The following is a 15965-nucleotide window of genomic DNA, read 5'->3' on the forward strand; positions in this document are numbered from 1 at the left end:
CCCCTCACACATGCACCCCCCCACACCCAAACGACCCCCCTCACACACGCACCCCACACACTCCCATACGCACAAATGTCACACACACACACCCTCCCCCCAACACATACAGACACGTACATACAGATTTCTGGGCCATTGACTGGTCACTGGTGAGAAAGCCAGGCCAGAGCACAATGACCACCAGCACTGACAGCCATCCTAGTAGCTGGGATTCTACTCAGAGGAAGGGGAGGGGCATTTTAGAAAAGCCTGGTGGCTACAGGCCAGTCTGCAGAAGAACCCCTGGACCCCATCTGCCAGGACTAGCCTTGGGCACACCTCTGGTGAGGCCTGGCTCAGCATCCCTTTTCCCCGCTACTCGCCCTTGCCTGGGCAGCCTTTTAGAACTCAAGGTGGCTTTCCATGAGCCACACTTCTCTAAAGGGGGCCAGCCAGATGACCTCCAACCCCAGGAAAGGGACATCTGAGCCCAGGAAGGAAGGCCAGTGTGTCTGCCAGAGCCTGTGTTCTTCCTGGGCAAGTCTGAGTGTCTCAGGAAGCTCAAGGCCTGCCCTGCCCGGGGTGAGGCGGAGAATGGCGTGTAAAGCCCCGCCACTCCCTTGGCCTCCCTGCCACCTGAGGGGTTGGGGTTAGACAGGCGGTGGGCATCATCAGAGCACCCCATGACCACGTGCTGGGCGCCTCATGTGTGCATTTCCTATTCCTCTCACGACCGACCTGCTAAGTAGGAGGTGCCGGCTCATGAATGGAGACACAGGCGTGAGACAATGGAGGAGAGCCAAGACTGGAGCCCAGGCTGGCTGGGCCAGAGCCGTGCTCCCTGTTCACACCACGTGGAAGGTCACTGGGCTTTCAGCGGCCTTTGTGTCTCCAGCCCAAACATGGAGGCATCGGCTTTCGAAATGGCAGGTTTAGAACTTACTACCCACAGGCCCCTTCACGTAAGTCTGGTTAAAATCCACAGCACCTTCCATGGTTCTGAAACCCCTTCCTCCCCAGCCATGTGATAGGGCAGGGGCCATCGGGGGACCCCTCTGAAGTAGCCCCGTGTGGTGGCCAGACAGGGCTGGGGGCCTTTCCTGAGGCACATGCTGGCCCTGCCGGGAGGGACAGAGTCACCCCCACCCTGAGCTGGCCTCACCCCATCCTTGTGTCCTCAAGGACAGGCCCCTCACACTCCAACTGTGCCCCGAACACAGGAGCTGAACTCTGGGTTTTCGGCAGAAAGCGGATTCCGGGGCCCACCTCTGCACTGAGGGCAGGCAGAAGGGCCACTGAGCCCCTCCCCTGGGGGTCAAGGAAGCGGAGAGGGCCGTGGGGGTCAGAGGAGAGCGATCGATGCAGGAGAGTCAGAGGCAGCAAGACTCGGAGGCTTAGCAGAGGCCAGAGAGTATTTGTGAGCAGGAACTACCTTTCATGGACATTTTCCTCAATCTCTTAACTGAGCTGTGACTTTTAGAGGCCAGACAGGAGGCGGGAGGGCTGGCGGGCTGGGGTGCGCGGCTAAGACACACAGGGAGTCCAATGGCTGACATCAGAATACTCGTCATGCCTACACGGGGTGCGAGATCAGACATGCAGAGGGGAGAAACGTTAGAAGGAGTCATTTGGCATGTGACGTCCACAAACCCCGGCTGAGTCCAGGTGGCACTGTGAACGGCCAACAGGACCCATTGATCTTCCCGAGGAATCGGCCGCTCGAGGCAGCTAAGCTCCAGGCCAGGAACCAGCGAAACGTCCGGCTCGTCAGAGCGCCACAGGTGTCTCTATGAGCCACCAACCGGCCCGCGCTCACAGCACGCAGGGAAGGGGGCAGGGCGAGGCCGTTTGCTTCAGGAGGGCACGAGGCCTTTCCAGGTGGGATCTCCCTGTGCCAGGCGCAAGAAGGAGAGCAGAGGGATGACATGGAAGGACGTGGGCAAGCTATGGAGACACGGACAGGGTCTCGAGCTCACAGTCCCTCCTCTGTGCTCCCCCTGGCCATGCCCTCTGGGCTCCTGGTCACCTTGCCTCCACTGGGGCACTACCTGCTTTCCACACCCCATCTGGCCCGGCTAGGGGCTTCGAGTGCCATTGCTAGGGTGGGTGAGCAGGAATGCTGGCCCTGGGCCTGCTCCCCGACTGAGGCCTCCCCACGGCTCCTGTGGCCGCTCCTCTGGGGCAGCAAAGGTCCCGGGCCGTGGCTTCCTTCTCTAGCGCCCTCAGTCAAGGCTCAAAGAGGCTTCTCTGTCCTGGAGGGCAGCACCGTGGGCACACCCACAGGGGGAAGGCCTCACTTCTCAGCCTGACGTTCCACACACGCTCTAGGAGGACCCTCAGCCCACGCCGCTCCCGTGGCACTCCCTGAGGACCTAACACTTCCCGGAACCCAGCATGTCCTCCTGCGGGAGCCCCTGTTCCTGCTACACCCTCAGCCTGCCTTGCCGTCCACAGCACCACCTACCCAGTCCTCCCTGCCCTCCATCTAGCTCAGGAACACCTCCTCCCCAGGGCAAGGGAGCTCTGGGCTCCCCGAGGGGGATTTTCCAAGCGCTCAGAATCAGACTCAGGGGCTAGGTACCAAGGGCAGCCCGGGGCCGGAAGCGGAGATCCTGGATGGGCCGGGCAGACGGTGCTGCCCACTCTGGAGGGGATGCAGATGGGTGAGGGGAAACCTGCCCCTGGGACCCATCTGGGCTGGCCACTGTGGCCTCTAGGAACAAAGACTCAATCTGGCAAACATGCCCAGTCAGGGGCAGAAGCAGAGGCCAGCCAGGAGCCTGGGCAGAACAGCAGAGGTGGGCAGGGAGCACTGTGGCGGCCGCACTCGCAAGAGACACCAAAGCGCACCATCAGAAGCCCAAGGCTGCACCCCAGGCACTCGCTCATCAGGCAATGCCACCAGCGTCTCAAGGTTGGCTGCTCCTGAGCTCAAATGTGGGTTTGAATTGAATGTCAGGTGGACCGAATGACAAGCAGGCACAGCGGGTAGGGGCGGGGGCACAACGATGGAAGGGACGGGAACAGTGCTTTAGTAGAACCCTGGGCCTTTGAATTGCACTGATCATGACGTCCTCCCCTCCCTCGCTGCCCCACTTCAACCAGACCTCTCCCCAAGCGTCACCTAGGAGGCAGCCCTTCCCTGACCACCCCAACTAAAAGGGCCACGTCGCCCTCCGTCTCTGTCTCCTTCACCCTGCTTAGCGTTCTTACTGCCTGAAAGGACCCACGTATGGGTGTTGCGACTGCTGTCTTCCTGCACTGAGCACTGAGGGCAGGGCCTGGTCACAGGAGGTGCACAGTACCTGTCTGCTGGGGAACCAAGATATCCCTAAATGCTTCCGGGTGGCCTCTTTGAGGCCAGCACGAACAACGCTTCTGCCCTCGTCCATGCAGGACCCCTGCCCTGAATTCAAGTCACAGACACAGAAGTCTCAACTTAGAAGGCTGCCTGCTCCATGGGTCTGCCTTCTTGCGAGAAAGTGTGAAAATCACCCCACACTTACACTTCGCAAAAGCAATACCCACTGGACAGGATGGGTTGAGGGGGATACCAGGAATGGGCCATCACATTTTCCCAAAAGCAGGGCTCAGGGACGGCATCCCAAACTCCTAACATCCCCAAATACCTGTAGCAGCTCGGACGGCCACAGCTCCTCCAATTACCTGAGAGGATTCCCACTCATCCACCAGACCCCCAGAGACAGCAGCCCCTGCAGCGGTCAGATGTGAGAACACCTCTTTTCGACACCGGGGCTTGGGTCCAACCTTACCGAGCTGGGTCCCAGTTCTACTCGTCCCTGGCTGCCCAGCCTTGGGCAGGCCGCCCAGCCTTGGGCGGGCTGTAGCAGCTTGAAACAGACTTGGAGGAGAGGGCTGGGCCAGGACGCAGCCGGTGAAGCAGTCCCCTGAGACACTGCTGGCCTGACCCGGAGGCGGCTCCTCCGTGGCCTTCCTCGGCCTGCGTAGAGGGGTACCCAGTCCTTCCACAGCGTGACCACTGGTTTATAAACCTACCCGCAAAACCCTACGTCCACCTCACAGCGGCTTGAGTATTCCCAAGTCCATAAACGTGGCCCAGGGAAAGAAATTCTCCAGACCCTATTTTCTGGGCGCTGGCTCGGGATCTCTCCTTCCCTGGCACCTCAGACTAGGTCCCACCAACAGGTACAACGCAGAGCCTGTGTTAAGAGAAGTTGGCATCTGGCCATGGGCCCGACTCTACTCCTTGCTGGCCAGGACCGAGCTCCCCCATCTTTGAGGCCTGTTTCCCCAATGAGGAAAATGGAGGTTAAAAGACCCGCCTACCTCCAGGATTGATTTGAGAGCCAAGGTGACAGGGAACACTGAGGACAGTCTGGGATGCAGACTAAGAGGGTCTGCGGTCTCAGAGCAGACGACAGGCAGCAAGGGCTACTCAATCACCAGACCACTTCTGAGCTGCGTTTAGAAAGGTTTTTACAGCATCTATATTTAGCCGAATGGAGCTCAGCCATGTGCCTGGTCACCCACAGCCTTTCTCCAATAAGACCACGACCCCATGCACACACGCACATGCAACATACATGCATGCACGCACGCACATGTGACACGCACGCATGTGTGGGTCTGGCTCATCTGGTGCCACAAGAAGAGCTCAACTGGGCAGGAACTTTGCAATCACCACATGTGTGCTCACTGCTCTCTCCGCCCCAGCAGAGGGCTGATGGCCGAGCAGCTGAAGGTTCCAGAAGGCCCCCACTCTCCTGTCTTCTACCACCTCTCTGACTGGTCCCTCCATCTCCTTCCAGGGCTCTTCCCAGCATCCCACCCGCAGTCTCTGTAAGCTCATACATCCCCCCACGCGGGGGCAGAGTCCACCCCCTTCCACCCCAGACTACTCTCCTGAGCTGCACATCCAAATGCCCACTGCCTCCGGGACAGCTCCACCGGGCTACGACCACGGGCAGCTCCCCCTGCCCCTCCCCATGCTCCCACTGGACTTGGGAGCGGCACAGTGTAACTGCTGAGAACCCAGGTTCTGGGGCCCAGAATGCCTGGGGCTGAGTCCCAGCTCTGCCAAGGGCTGGCCAGCTGATCTTGAGAAGTTTCTGGGACTCTCTAAGGCTCAGTTTCCTCAAGTATAAAATGGGAATAAAAGTTCCTGCCTCACAGAGCTGTTACTGGGAAGAAATGAAGGAAGATACACGCAAAGCCCCTCCTTAATGCCTCGGTAACGTCGGCAGCCACACACTGGGCCTCATTCCATTCCTTCTCTCTTGAAACCCACCGAGTCACCAAGTCAGAAGCGCTTACCTCCACCACTGCTGAGGCCCGAGTGAGGCCCTCGCTAGCTCCCCTGAGCCATGGAGTTGGGCTCCGCACGGGTCTCCCTGCCCCAGGCTTGTCCCCTCAAACCCCCGTGCTCCTACGGTGAGTCACTTAACACAAAGACTTGGGTTATCTTATTCTCCTGCTTCAACCTCACAACACTTCCCCCTGTCTATTTTTCTATGACGCTTTGCCTTTCCCACTCATTAAAATGTAACTTCCAGTAACTCCCTAACCTATAAAGGAATTTTAAAAAGTTCAAAGGTGTATGGTTAACAAAAGATCGAGGTGGACGCAAAGCCACTTACTCAAAGCGTAACTCCAGCCAAAACAGCTGAGTTCCCCAGAGGGCCCCTTCAGGGAAATCCGTAAAGCATTTCAGGATGGACAAGTGAGTCAAACCGTAATTAAAGTGACGTGGAGGAGCACCCAGGTGGCTCAGTTGGTGACGCATCTGCCCTCTGCTGTCATGATCCCAGGGTCCTGGGATCGAGTCCAGCTTTGGGCTCCCTGCTCAGTGGGGAGCCTGCTTCTCCCTCTCCCTCTGCTGCTCTCCCTACTTGTGCACTCTCTCTCTCTCACTCTCTCTCCTGCCCTCTGTCAAATAAATATATAAAATCTTAAAAAAAAAAAAAAAAGTGATGTGGAAATTTCAAAGATGGGAAAGGTCCACACCAGGGTACCCACTGTCATCAGGCAGGCCACCCCCCGAGACAGGCTCACTCACTGAGGGTACGCCATCATGGAAAAGAGCCACGTCCCCCCCCACCCCAGGAGAATGGAGAGGGTACGAGACCCCCGACCCATGCATTCTCCTACTGCCTCCACGTCCTGCCCCCTGCCAGACCCAGCCTGCTCTGGAACCCAGGACCCAGCAGGGTGCCTACCTGCGAGGGCTTGCTGGACCCGGCTGGGCTTCGGCATCTGCACGGGCACCACGGCAGGGACGTTCCCAGGGCTGCTCGCAGGACCGCTGGGGAGGGAGGCACTTGGGGAGAAGAGAGAACAAAACTGAATGGAGGCGACAACTTAGCAGAAACAAGAGCCAGAGCCAGCCCAAGATGCGAAAACTGGGGAGCGGCTGGGGCCCCTTCACGGCTTCACTTAGCATGGCCGACTCTGTGTGAGTGAGCACTCCTGGACTGCTGTTGTTTTTATTTAAGACCCTGATATCTGGAAAGAGGAGCAAAGAAATCTGAATTTCACCACTCTCAGACCCAAACTAACCTAGGGAAGCTGAATACTGAGGATGCGGAGCCCACCACCATGGCCAACATCAAGTAGGGAGAGTCAAACAACAAACCAGGCGAAAAGGCGGGGGAGCATCAGCAGGCGGGGCCGGAGCCGTGATGGGAAAGAACGCTGCTGGAGTGTGAGACTCAGCAGTTTACAAGCGATCAAGAAGGAAGCCTTAACTGTCCAAAAAATGTTTTCCCGGGCAATGCAGACTCTGAAGACAATCCTAAAAGAATTCTGAGCTCACTAGCTTTGTCAGAATGAGGACTCTACGGTACCTGGACAGGGGAAATCCGGCAGAAACCACTCTAACATGTACTCCAGACCAATATCACCAGTGATATGACCAATCAATATCAGCAACCCCTGAGAAGGACATAACACCACTCTTGTGGTTCCTGCCAAAACTGCATAACCTCAAGCGTGAGAGAGCAACCAACAAGCCCTAATTAAAGGACATTGGACAAAGTAACTCTTCAAAAGTGTCAAGGTTATGGACGATAAAGATGGAGAAACTCCTGCTGAAGGGAGGATGGGGAGCAGACAACTGGATGTGAGGTGGGATCCCACAGGATCCTGGGACAGAACGGGAGCAGCAGTGGACAAAGTGAAAATGGAGAAAAGTCCTTGGTTAATAGTAATGCCGCCATGATGGCAACTGTCTGGCTTTACGAAATAAGTCAAGAAAGGGAGTGATGGAAACTCTGTACTATTTTTTAACCTTTCTGTAAATCTAAAATCAGTTCAAAATTAAGGTTTTTTTTTTTTAAATGAGGGTCTTGCTTCCCACAGGAACTACGGTTGGGTCATTCATTTGGCTTTAAGCCATTGTATTTTTCAAATGATAATAAATCTATGCCACTGTGGTTTGGGGGAAGCCCCACACTGGAGAATGGTTGCTTCAGATGGCCTGAGAGGCCTGACAAACCCCCACCCTCCGCCGCCGACCCGCCACCCCTATCCCTGGGTCTTCCGGTCCATTCCTGCCCATGTTAAAGATGGCGACAGCAGAAGGGTTATGAAACCCTTTCGAATAGTCCCCACACCGGAGTTCCCCAAGGACAGGGCCGGGCCACACTCGTCTGTTCTATTGGGCCTCGCCTAGAGCCGGGAAGGTGTTCAGGAAAGGATGGGCAGCTCCGATCTACTGTGCTACCCTTGCGGCTGCCAGCAAACCAACAACCTGCCTGGTTCAGGGCCAGTGCCTCTAGAAGCTGCCGCCCCAGATCCTTCCCCACGACCAGCCCCGGGGGCACAGATCCCGCTGGCGGAAACTAAAGGGACCTGGCCAGTTCTGATCCAAACCGGAACCTTACGCTCAGCAGGTGCTGAAGCTGCCAGGGCCCCTGCCCGGGGCTGGAAGCACAGCAGGTGCTCCAGTATCTGTTTGAGTAAAGAGGTTGTTCTGTTTTCATTTCTGTCTTCTTTCCAAAGAGAATCACCTGTGTGACACTACCCAGATCAGGGCTTCTTGCCCTCCTCAGCTACTCTCAAGCCTGAGAAAACAAAGGACCTGGCTCTGGAGAGCTCTGATAATGCAATGGAAGAGCTGGGCGTTCAGAATACCTGCCCTAACTAAGCTCCTGGCCCCACTAAACCATTTAATTCGGAGCAACCACCACGCCCCATCCTGAGCCTGTCTCTCCACTTTGATTTTTTAAAGGAAAGTAGATAATCTCTGACGGTCTTTGCAATTCTCAGGTTCTAGAGGTGAAGGAGTTTCAGAAGACAGAGCCCTTCCAGGCATCCTTCAGCTCCCAAGCCACCTCTAGAGGGGACACAGGGCTTGAGCCCTCTCAGCCAGAAAGCCGAAACCTGGCTCAACAACTCCAAGTTAGCTGGGTACTACTCATCGCTGACCCAGAGGGGGTCCCAGAAGTGGGGTCCTCCTTTGCTGGGGAGAAGCACATATCTGAGGGAGAAGACCTTAGGTTCCACTACCGAGAACTGGAGCACAAAGCAGACAGGCATTAAGGCTCCCACTGGGAAGCTCACCCTGGAACTGGGGCTAGGAACTGTGACTAAGTTCTGTGGGCCTCTCACTATTGCCACTTCCCCTATCACTCATCCCAGTTCCTCCCCCAGATGTTTCTCTGCGGTCATGAGAGCAGTAAAAGGTTCCCAAGATGGGGACTCTCAAGGTGGACAGAACCTTGGAGGTCACGAATCCCCCTCCACCATCCTCCAATAGACCAGAAGGGCAGAATGTTCCCTAACATGGGCACTATTTGCCCCATAGAGTGCCCTTCCCTGAGAATTCCTTCCAGTCACGGCCTCCCCTGTCCGTGGGTTTACTTACTAGGCCCAAGCTGGCTTTCTTGTCTGGGACTATCTCCAGGAGCTTCCAAATGGAGCTCAGAACATGAGACGTGAGGACTTCCAGTGTTCTGCAAAGGCTGGATGTGACACTCCCAGGCAAGGGGCAGAGATGGGAGGCTGGAGCAAGGAAACGCAAAGCCTCCCACCAGCTCCCCACAGGCCAGCGAGCCAGCACCAACGAACAAGCCCTGACAGCAGGTGCCGTACAAGGAGCACTAGATGTGGGGTCTGGAGCCCCCCCACCTTCCAGCGCCACCTCTGGCTTCATGCTGTGTGCCCTCAGCCAGGTTGAGTCCCCTTTCTGAGCTTTAATTTCTCTATCTATAAGAGGCAAATAATTCCAAAAGGCCTCCAGGTGGTTGTGAGGCTTAATCTGCAGCCCAATACAAATGTCCAGTGTCACCCTGTTCTCAGAGGATCCAAGGGGATATAAAGGAAAGCTGAAGGGTCACAAGGCACCTTCCCACAGGGCCCCCACGGAAGTCCCGAAAACCACAATATTAGAGCAAAAAGAAACTTCAGACTTCCCAGCCCAACTCCTAATCTTAGGAAGGGGGAGGAGAGACATGGAAAGGGAACAGAGCTGACCCAAGGGCCTACAGCCAGTCAGGAGGAAACCGCATACCGTCCCCCCGGCCACCCTGGACCTGGGACTGGAGCATGCAAGCCAGGTGGACAGCATGCAAGCCAGGCGGACAGCATGCAAGCCAGGCGGAGTGCTTTTAGAGGCCGGGAGAATAGCAGCAGCGAGAATGGAGCAGATGGAAGCAAACTGGGAGAGCCACGTCCGAGGGCCACTCAGGCCAGGGTCAAGCCGCCCCGAAGCCCAGCCACACCAAAGCTGCAACACAAGGCAGGTCACGATCACCACCTCAAGTCATCAAAACGTGAAGCCACCACACCCTCTACTAAAGAAGACAAGAGTGTGCATCACACATTTTGGAAAGTTTCTGTCCAAAATCATTAAAACACAAGTTTTGGTGCTTAAAGGGATAAAGTTCAGCTACCAGGAAATTTTCTTAAACCCGGCAGCTCAGTGTGTTACTACCTACTCAGAAAGGCTCCCGGGGCACAGGGAAGTCCGACAGCCAAGGTTTTACCCAGGTTGAGCAAGAAGCGATCTGAAACCACACGGGTTCCAAAATAAAAACCACATGGGTTCCACAAATTGTGATTTCGCTCACTCAAATGTTCTTCCCAGTGGCTACCAGTAAATACGTCTGGTTCCCAGGCTTCCCCAGCCCATGGTGCCACCAGCCCTGCTGCCCTCTGGGAAATTTCCACCTAACGCAGTTGACATACATTCAGCTTGGAGAACTGTACCACAGCCCCTAGGGAGACCAAGGTGTCACGTGTTTTTGATTCACCTGGCTCTGCTGGGTCAAGAGGCCAGGTATTCACTGAGCCCCCTCTGGCTTAACTGAAGAGGGCCACCCTACAAATAAGACATGGGGAAACCCTGTTTTTCAAAACAGGGAGGGATAGGCCTCTCCCAGCTCCTGAAGAGCTGGAGGAGATAAAGATAACACCCACCTCATGAGGCAGGCCCCTTTGAGGCGGTTTCAACTAACAGAGCCAGTTGGCCTGGTTCCCCGCCTGGCTTACAACCAAGGCAAGCAGGGCAAGTAACAACACGCATGGCCCAGAAGCAGAGGTAAGACCGTCTGGCCCAGCCACCTTCCCTTCTGTAACTCACCTGGCCTGTACCAGGAGGGCCCACTCTGGCAGTCCCTTGGGCCCTCAGGCTGGGGAAGGGGGATGCCAGAAAAGTATCAGGGGAGACCAATGGGAGCCCCATACCAGGAGAAAGCAACAAAGCCCATTAATTAAGTCTCCTGGCTCGATCCCAGAATCCCAGCTCTAGAACTATCTAGAAATGTGCCTCAAAATAATTTTGTAAGAACTTAAGAAGCCCCAGGAGGCTCAGCAAAACTGACCTAGAAGAAGCCCTAGCCCTGCTGATAACCATCTGGGCTGGCAGACAGCATACGTTTCTCTGAAAGATTCTGACCCACATCCTGGAGGGGGCCTCACAGAACACTGGGTGGGGCAGGGACAGCACAGAGCCCTGCTTGCTAACGCCTATGTGAAAATCTAGGGAGAAGGCCAAGGGAAAGCTCCTGTCACCCCACCCAGAAAGACCTCTGGTCCACATGCCCCCAGTCCCTGAAGGAGAAGACCCAGGAAGATGCCCTGACGCACCCCCTCCTGCCTACGGACTCCTCCACACTCATCCCTCAGGACGTCTCTGCCTCCCCCTCACTCCGCCTTTAACAGAGCTTCACGATCTCTGTGTGCCCCTCACCGCCTCCTTTGGGGCCTGGGCTGAATTCCAGCTCTGCCCCTTTCTGGCTGTCCTGCCAACCTCAGTGTGCTCACCCATAAGCTGAGACACCACCAACATTACGAGGATTACTGAAATCACTCACTCACACCGCCCTGCGCGTGTGCGCTGTGTGCACTCAGTGAAAGGCAGTCGTCGCCGTGCCTTACAGAAGCTGCAGGGTCCTCTGAAACCCAGCTTTAAAAAATACTAGATGGGGGCGTGGGTGGCACAGCGGTTAAGCGTCTGCCTTTGGCTCAGGGCGTGATCCCGGCGTTCTGGGATTGAGCCCCACATCAGGCTCCTCCGCTATGAGCCTGCTTCTTCCTCTCCCACTCCCCCTGCTTGTGTTCCCTCTCTCGCTGGCTGTCTCTATCTCTGTCAAATAAATAAATAAAATCTTAAAAAAAAAAAATACTAGAGGCCAATGTCAGTCCAATCCAATAGGAGAGACAGGGCAGCCACAGGCCCATGTGTCCAGTCGCGGGTCACCCTCTCAGAAACCAGCCCCCACCCCGGCTAACATTCAGAAGTCTTTGAATGTTCTCCAAGCCCAACGCCTTCAATAACGTGCCCTGACAAGGCCCCTCATCAGCGACATGTCTCCAGGCACCCCAGGAACACCCCCCCACTGGCCACTCCAGGGCTCCCCTGACTGTTCGGTGCCTTCCAGTCCAGGTGGGGCCCACTTCACCATCTTCCTCCAGGCGCAGAGCCCAGACACTGGGCCGACTGTACCAGCGCAGAAGCCACCTGTTGCCACCCACCACACACGCAGCATTTTGCCCTCTCCTCAACCGTTAAGCACCAAAACTGGGCTCACGGCCTTCGCCTGGCCGAGTGGGAGGGGACTGAACTTTCCACGTCTGTGGCTTCGGTGCCCGGCACAGAGGAGTCGATGAAACGCCCTCAGGTACACAGCTGAGCCATGTGGCACGCAGGCGCAGCTCAGAGGCCTTTACCTGCTCTACAGAGAGTCCGACTCTCCCGAGCGAAGGAAGGCACTGCTGTTTCTAACCCACGAGGCCACCACCAGCACCCAGCTACCGGAGGTCAGGCAGGCTCTGTGCAAGGCAAGGCTGTGGAGGGCCAGCACCTGGGCACCACATGCCACAGCAGGGACAACCAAGGCGGCAGGGCCCAGGCCTGCAGGTGTTCGGGCGCGTCTCCCCAGCTAGATAAAAGCAGAAACCCGAGCCTGCTGATGCGGCACGTGGGTGCACGAACCGACCCTCAATGACACGAGATACCTGGCTCCACTGGCAGTGGACAATCCTGGGGGCTGGTGCTGCGGTCCCAGGTGGGAGAGGCTGGAGCGGTAGAGGGGCTGGCTCCCCAGGGAGGGTGGTGCCCCACCCCAGGGGTTGGTGGTGTTCAGCCTGGGTGCAGACCTAGCCCCAGAGAGCGAGGGCTTGTTGTACGGGGCAAAGGCCTGGTGGGCCCCAAAGACAATGGCGGTCCTGTGGGGGGGCTGGGGGACAGGGTACGCGGGGAGGTTGGTCATGGAGTGGCGGTAGCGGCCTGACACCGGGCCAGTCCCACCGCCATTGAGGCACTGATGGCAAGAGCAGGCGACTCCCATGTGGCCTGGTGGAGCAATGATGGTGGTCACCGGGTACGGGGGTCCTGCTTGGCGCCGCACGCTGCGGCAGAAACTCGAAGTCTTGTTGGTCTGCGTGTGGGTGGCATAGTTGACAGTATAGTTGTACCCCAGGGGAGCCAAGTCCACGAGCTGGTTGCCCCTGGCCACGTGCTGCTCCAGGAAGTCACAGACACTGGCTTCATAAGCCGTCCAGGAGCCGTCATCACTCAGCCACTCCCAGACAATGCCCCGGCCGGGGGCTGATTGCTGGGGGAACAGGTGCCTCCGCACAGCCCGCATGGTGCCTGTTCGGAAAGGAAGACACATAAATGGTCAATCTGCCAGCCCCCCGAAACAGAAGGAGTTTAAAAATTCTCTTTCTACAACCAAAATAAACCAACACAGTCACAGTGTGTATAGGGTCATGCTGCTATTTGACCTTAGGACTGGCACTGGTTATGCTTCCCAAATTTTGGGTAGGAAGGGCAGAAAGCTCCCTCTAGGTAAAGAAACTGGGGTGGAGGGGTCGCCTGGGTGGCTCAGTCAGTTGAGCATCTGCCTTCAACTCGGGTCATGATCTCAGGGTCCTGGGACCGAGTCCCAAGTTGGGCTCCCTGCTTAGCCGGAAGCCTGCTTCTCCCTCTCCCTTTACCCCTCCCCCTGCTTATGCTCAAATGCTCTCTCTCAAATAAATAAATAAAATCTAAAAAACAGAAGAAGAAGAAGAAGAAGAAGAAAAAGAAGAAGAAAGGAAGGAAGAAAGAAAGAGAAAAGAAAGAAAGAAACTGGGCCCACAGGGATCTAGTGACAGACGGGGACCTGTGCTTCTCGGTATGAGTGGGGGATGCTGGGAACTTAGGTCAGAACAGCTGTGGCTCAGACTCCAGGCTTTTTCAAAATATTTCTGTGATGAAAAATAACGTAGCCCCACTTAAAAAAAAAGAAAACTGAAAAAAATAAAGAAAATTAAACCATCCATAATCCAACAATCAAGACCAACCATACATTGCCATGCATTTCCTCCCATCTGGTCTCCTACGCAGGTACACTTAGGAAGCGGACGATCACACTGAAAACTTTTCGGGCTGTTTTCTTGTATTAGGGAGTATTTCTTACGTTTCTAAAACTTAATAAAACTCATTATTCATGGTTACATAAGTCCCTTACATGGATGTACCATTCCCTGTGACTTCTCAAGTAACAACTACTGGGAAACACCCTGTGGTTAGCTTATATTCTTAATAAACCGAACCTGAAGGTTACAGAGAAAAAGAAGAAAATGAATTTGGGCCATGTTTCCAATAGCACTTGCCAAAAGATGATCACCACAATTCGCTTCTACTGGTCTCCTGTAACCTCCACCCTTGCCTCCGTGGCAGCCAGGGGGCTACTACTCTTCACCTCCAAATCAGATTACAGCACTCTCCTGCCCAAAACCTCCCACCACTCCCCCTTTCAGAATAAAAGCCAAAGTTCCTTCAAGGGACAACCTGCCCCTGCCTTGGGTCTGTCTTCGTTCCTTCCTGGTGACCTGGCCACCTGAGTTCAAACTTTCATCTCTCCCAATACTTTACAGTTCCATTCCCTGATTAACACTCACTGCAACCTAACACGATACACAATTTCCACGTTATGTATCTTGTGTGCTCCCTTGCTCCCTGGACTGCAAACATCAGAAAGGCAGGGACTTTCCTCTGTATCCAACTGATTGGAAGCCTTAGCCCTCACACACCTGAGGACCCTGCCGTAGGGACCAGATCAGCATTTCTCAGTCCCAGCCCCAGTGACATCCTGGCCCAAGCATTATTTGGCACAGGGCTAGACTGTACGTTTTTACAGCACCCCTGGCCTCTACCGACCAGAAGCCAGTGGCTCCCTGCCCCACATCTGTGACCATCAAAAATGTCTCCGAACGCTGTCAAATGTCCTGGGGGGAAAAATCCCCTTCAATTGAGAACCCCTGGGTTAGAGGGACAGGGCACACAGCTCTAGGAGGAAGTTGGTGGTTCCATTCTCAGTAATACTGATCAAAACATAAAAACCCACACATGAGCACGTGGGAGAGTGCAGTAACCTGTGTAACCAGGTCACACACACACACGTGCAGCAGAGGCAGGACTCACCACCAGGCCCTGGTTACTAGCATCACAGGCTACCTCTGTGCCGGCCTGTCTGCAAGATCCTCCAATCTCTGCAGGTGGACACAGGCATTTTGGGTTTGGGAAACAAGGGGGAAGGGGCTGAGAGGGCCCCTGAACTGTGCTCTCAAGGCACTCCTGACCACTGAGCGGCACATCTCATACTGTGGTACCCGTACCACTCACAGCACCTGCCTCCCAACTGAACACGTTTCAGGGACAGGACGAAGCTCTGAGAGTCTCTCCTATATATGACCCCAACACGGGCGCTCCGACACATACTAGAGGCAGGAAGTGTCTTACCAGTGTCCTGGCGGAACTGCGTCCAGCTGGGGAGGTCAATGATGTAAGGGGCCAGCGAGGGGTCAGCTTGGCCTAAGGGGATGCTGTGGGCCAGGCTCCCCAGCCCGAAGCGCTGGCCTTTCTGCTGGGCGAACTGCTGCTCGATGTAGCTGCAGACGGCGGCACTGTAGGGGTGCCAGGTGCCCAGCCCGTCCTGCCACTCCCACACAGCCACCGCCACGGGGCTGGCGTACGCCTGAGCCAGGGAAGGGCCTGGGGCCATGGCCATCTTCCCCCGGACTCCCTCTGCTTTCCCAAATGGTTTCAGACCACTCTGGACTGGAGTCTCAGGGTCATCGCCCAGTGCTTCCAGAAGACCTGTGAATAGGACAAACAGTTACCAACGAACGTCCCCGAGAGTCGGCCTCAGTGCAGGGGCAAAAAAACTCTACTTTTCCACAATCACTTTTCCCCCTAATACCTTCAGAGCATTGTGAGTCAAGTACCTGATCCTGTCTCTTTGCTCAGGCAGCCAGAGGAAGAACTCAGTCAGTCACACGTCATACCTGCCTCTGCAAATGCTCGCGGAGATTCAGTGGCGTGAATTCTGCGTGCTAATCACCAGCCCAGCTTCTTTTTACTAACCATTTTCCTCTGCCCTAACTATTGAGTGTATCCTCTTACCCTGTGTTTTCATGAGTAAGCCCAAATCCCTCGTGCACTGAGGCCGTGGTGACCCCTCACTTACACTGTGTGGTGGAGACTCTGTTTCCAAAGCGGGTTTGGAGTTGTT

General features: G+C 55.7%; 1 protein-coding gene across 2 annotated transcripts in view; it reads right to left on the bottom strand.

The window, feature by feature from the left end:
* Positions 1-15550, bottom strand: part of DTX2 (deltex E3 ubiquitin ligase 2) — a 24428-nt gene extending 8878 nt beyond the window's left edge. The window contains exons 1-4 of one of the 2 annotated variants that reach the window (XM_034669972.1): positions 15194-15550; positions 12421-13057; positions 6180-6280; positions 1415-1555 (exon numbers count right to left, since the gene is read on the bottom strand). In XM_034669972.1, coding sequence (XP_034525863.1) covers positions 1415-1555; positions 6180-6280; positions 12421-13057; positions 15194-15461 — 1147 coding nt within the window. In that variant the 5' untranslated portion in view covers positions 15462-15550. The remainder of the gene's footprint in view (positions 1-1414; positions 1556-6179; positions 6281-12420; positions 13058-15193) is intronic. The other variant, XM_034669973.1, reaches the window with a different exon arrangement.
* Positions 15551-15965: the final 415 nt, after the last annotated feature.

This window comes from Ailuropoda melanoleuca, chromosome 10 (genome assembly GCF_002007445.2).
Source record: "Ailuropoda melanoleuca isolate Jingjing chromosome 10, ASM200744v2, whole genome shotgun sequence".
Lineage (NCBI taxonomy): Eukaryota > Metazoa > Chordata > Mammalia > Carnivora > Ursidae > Ailuropoda > Ailuropoda melanoleuca.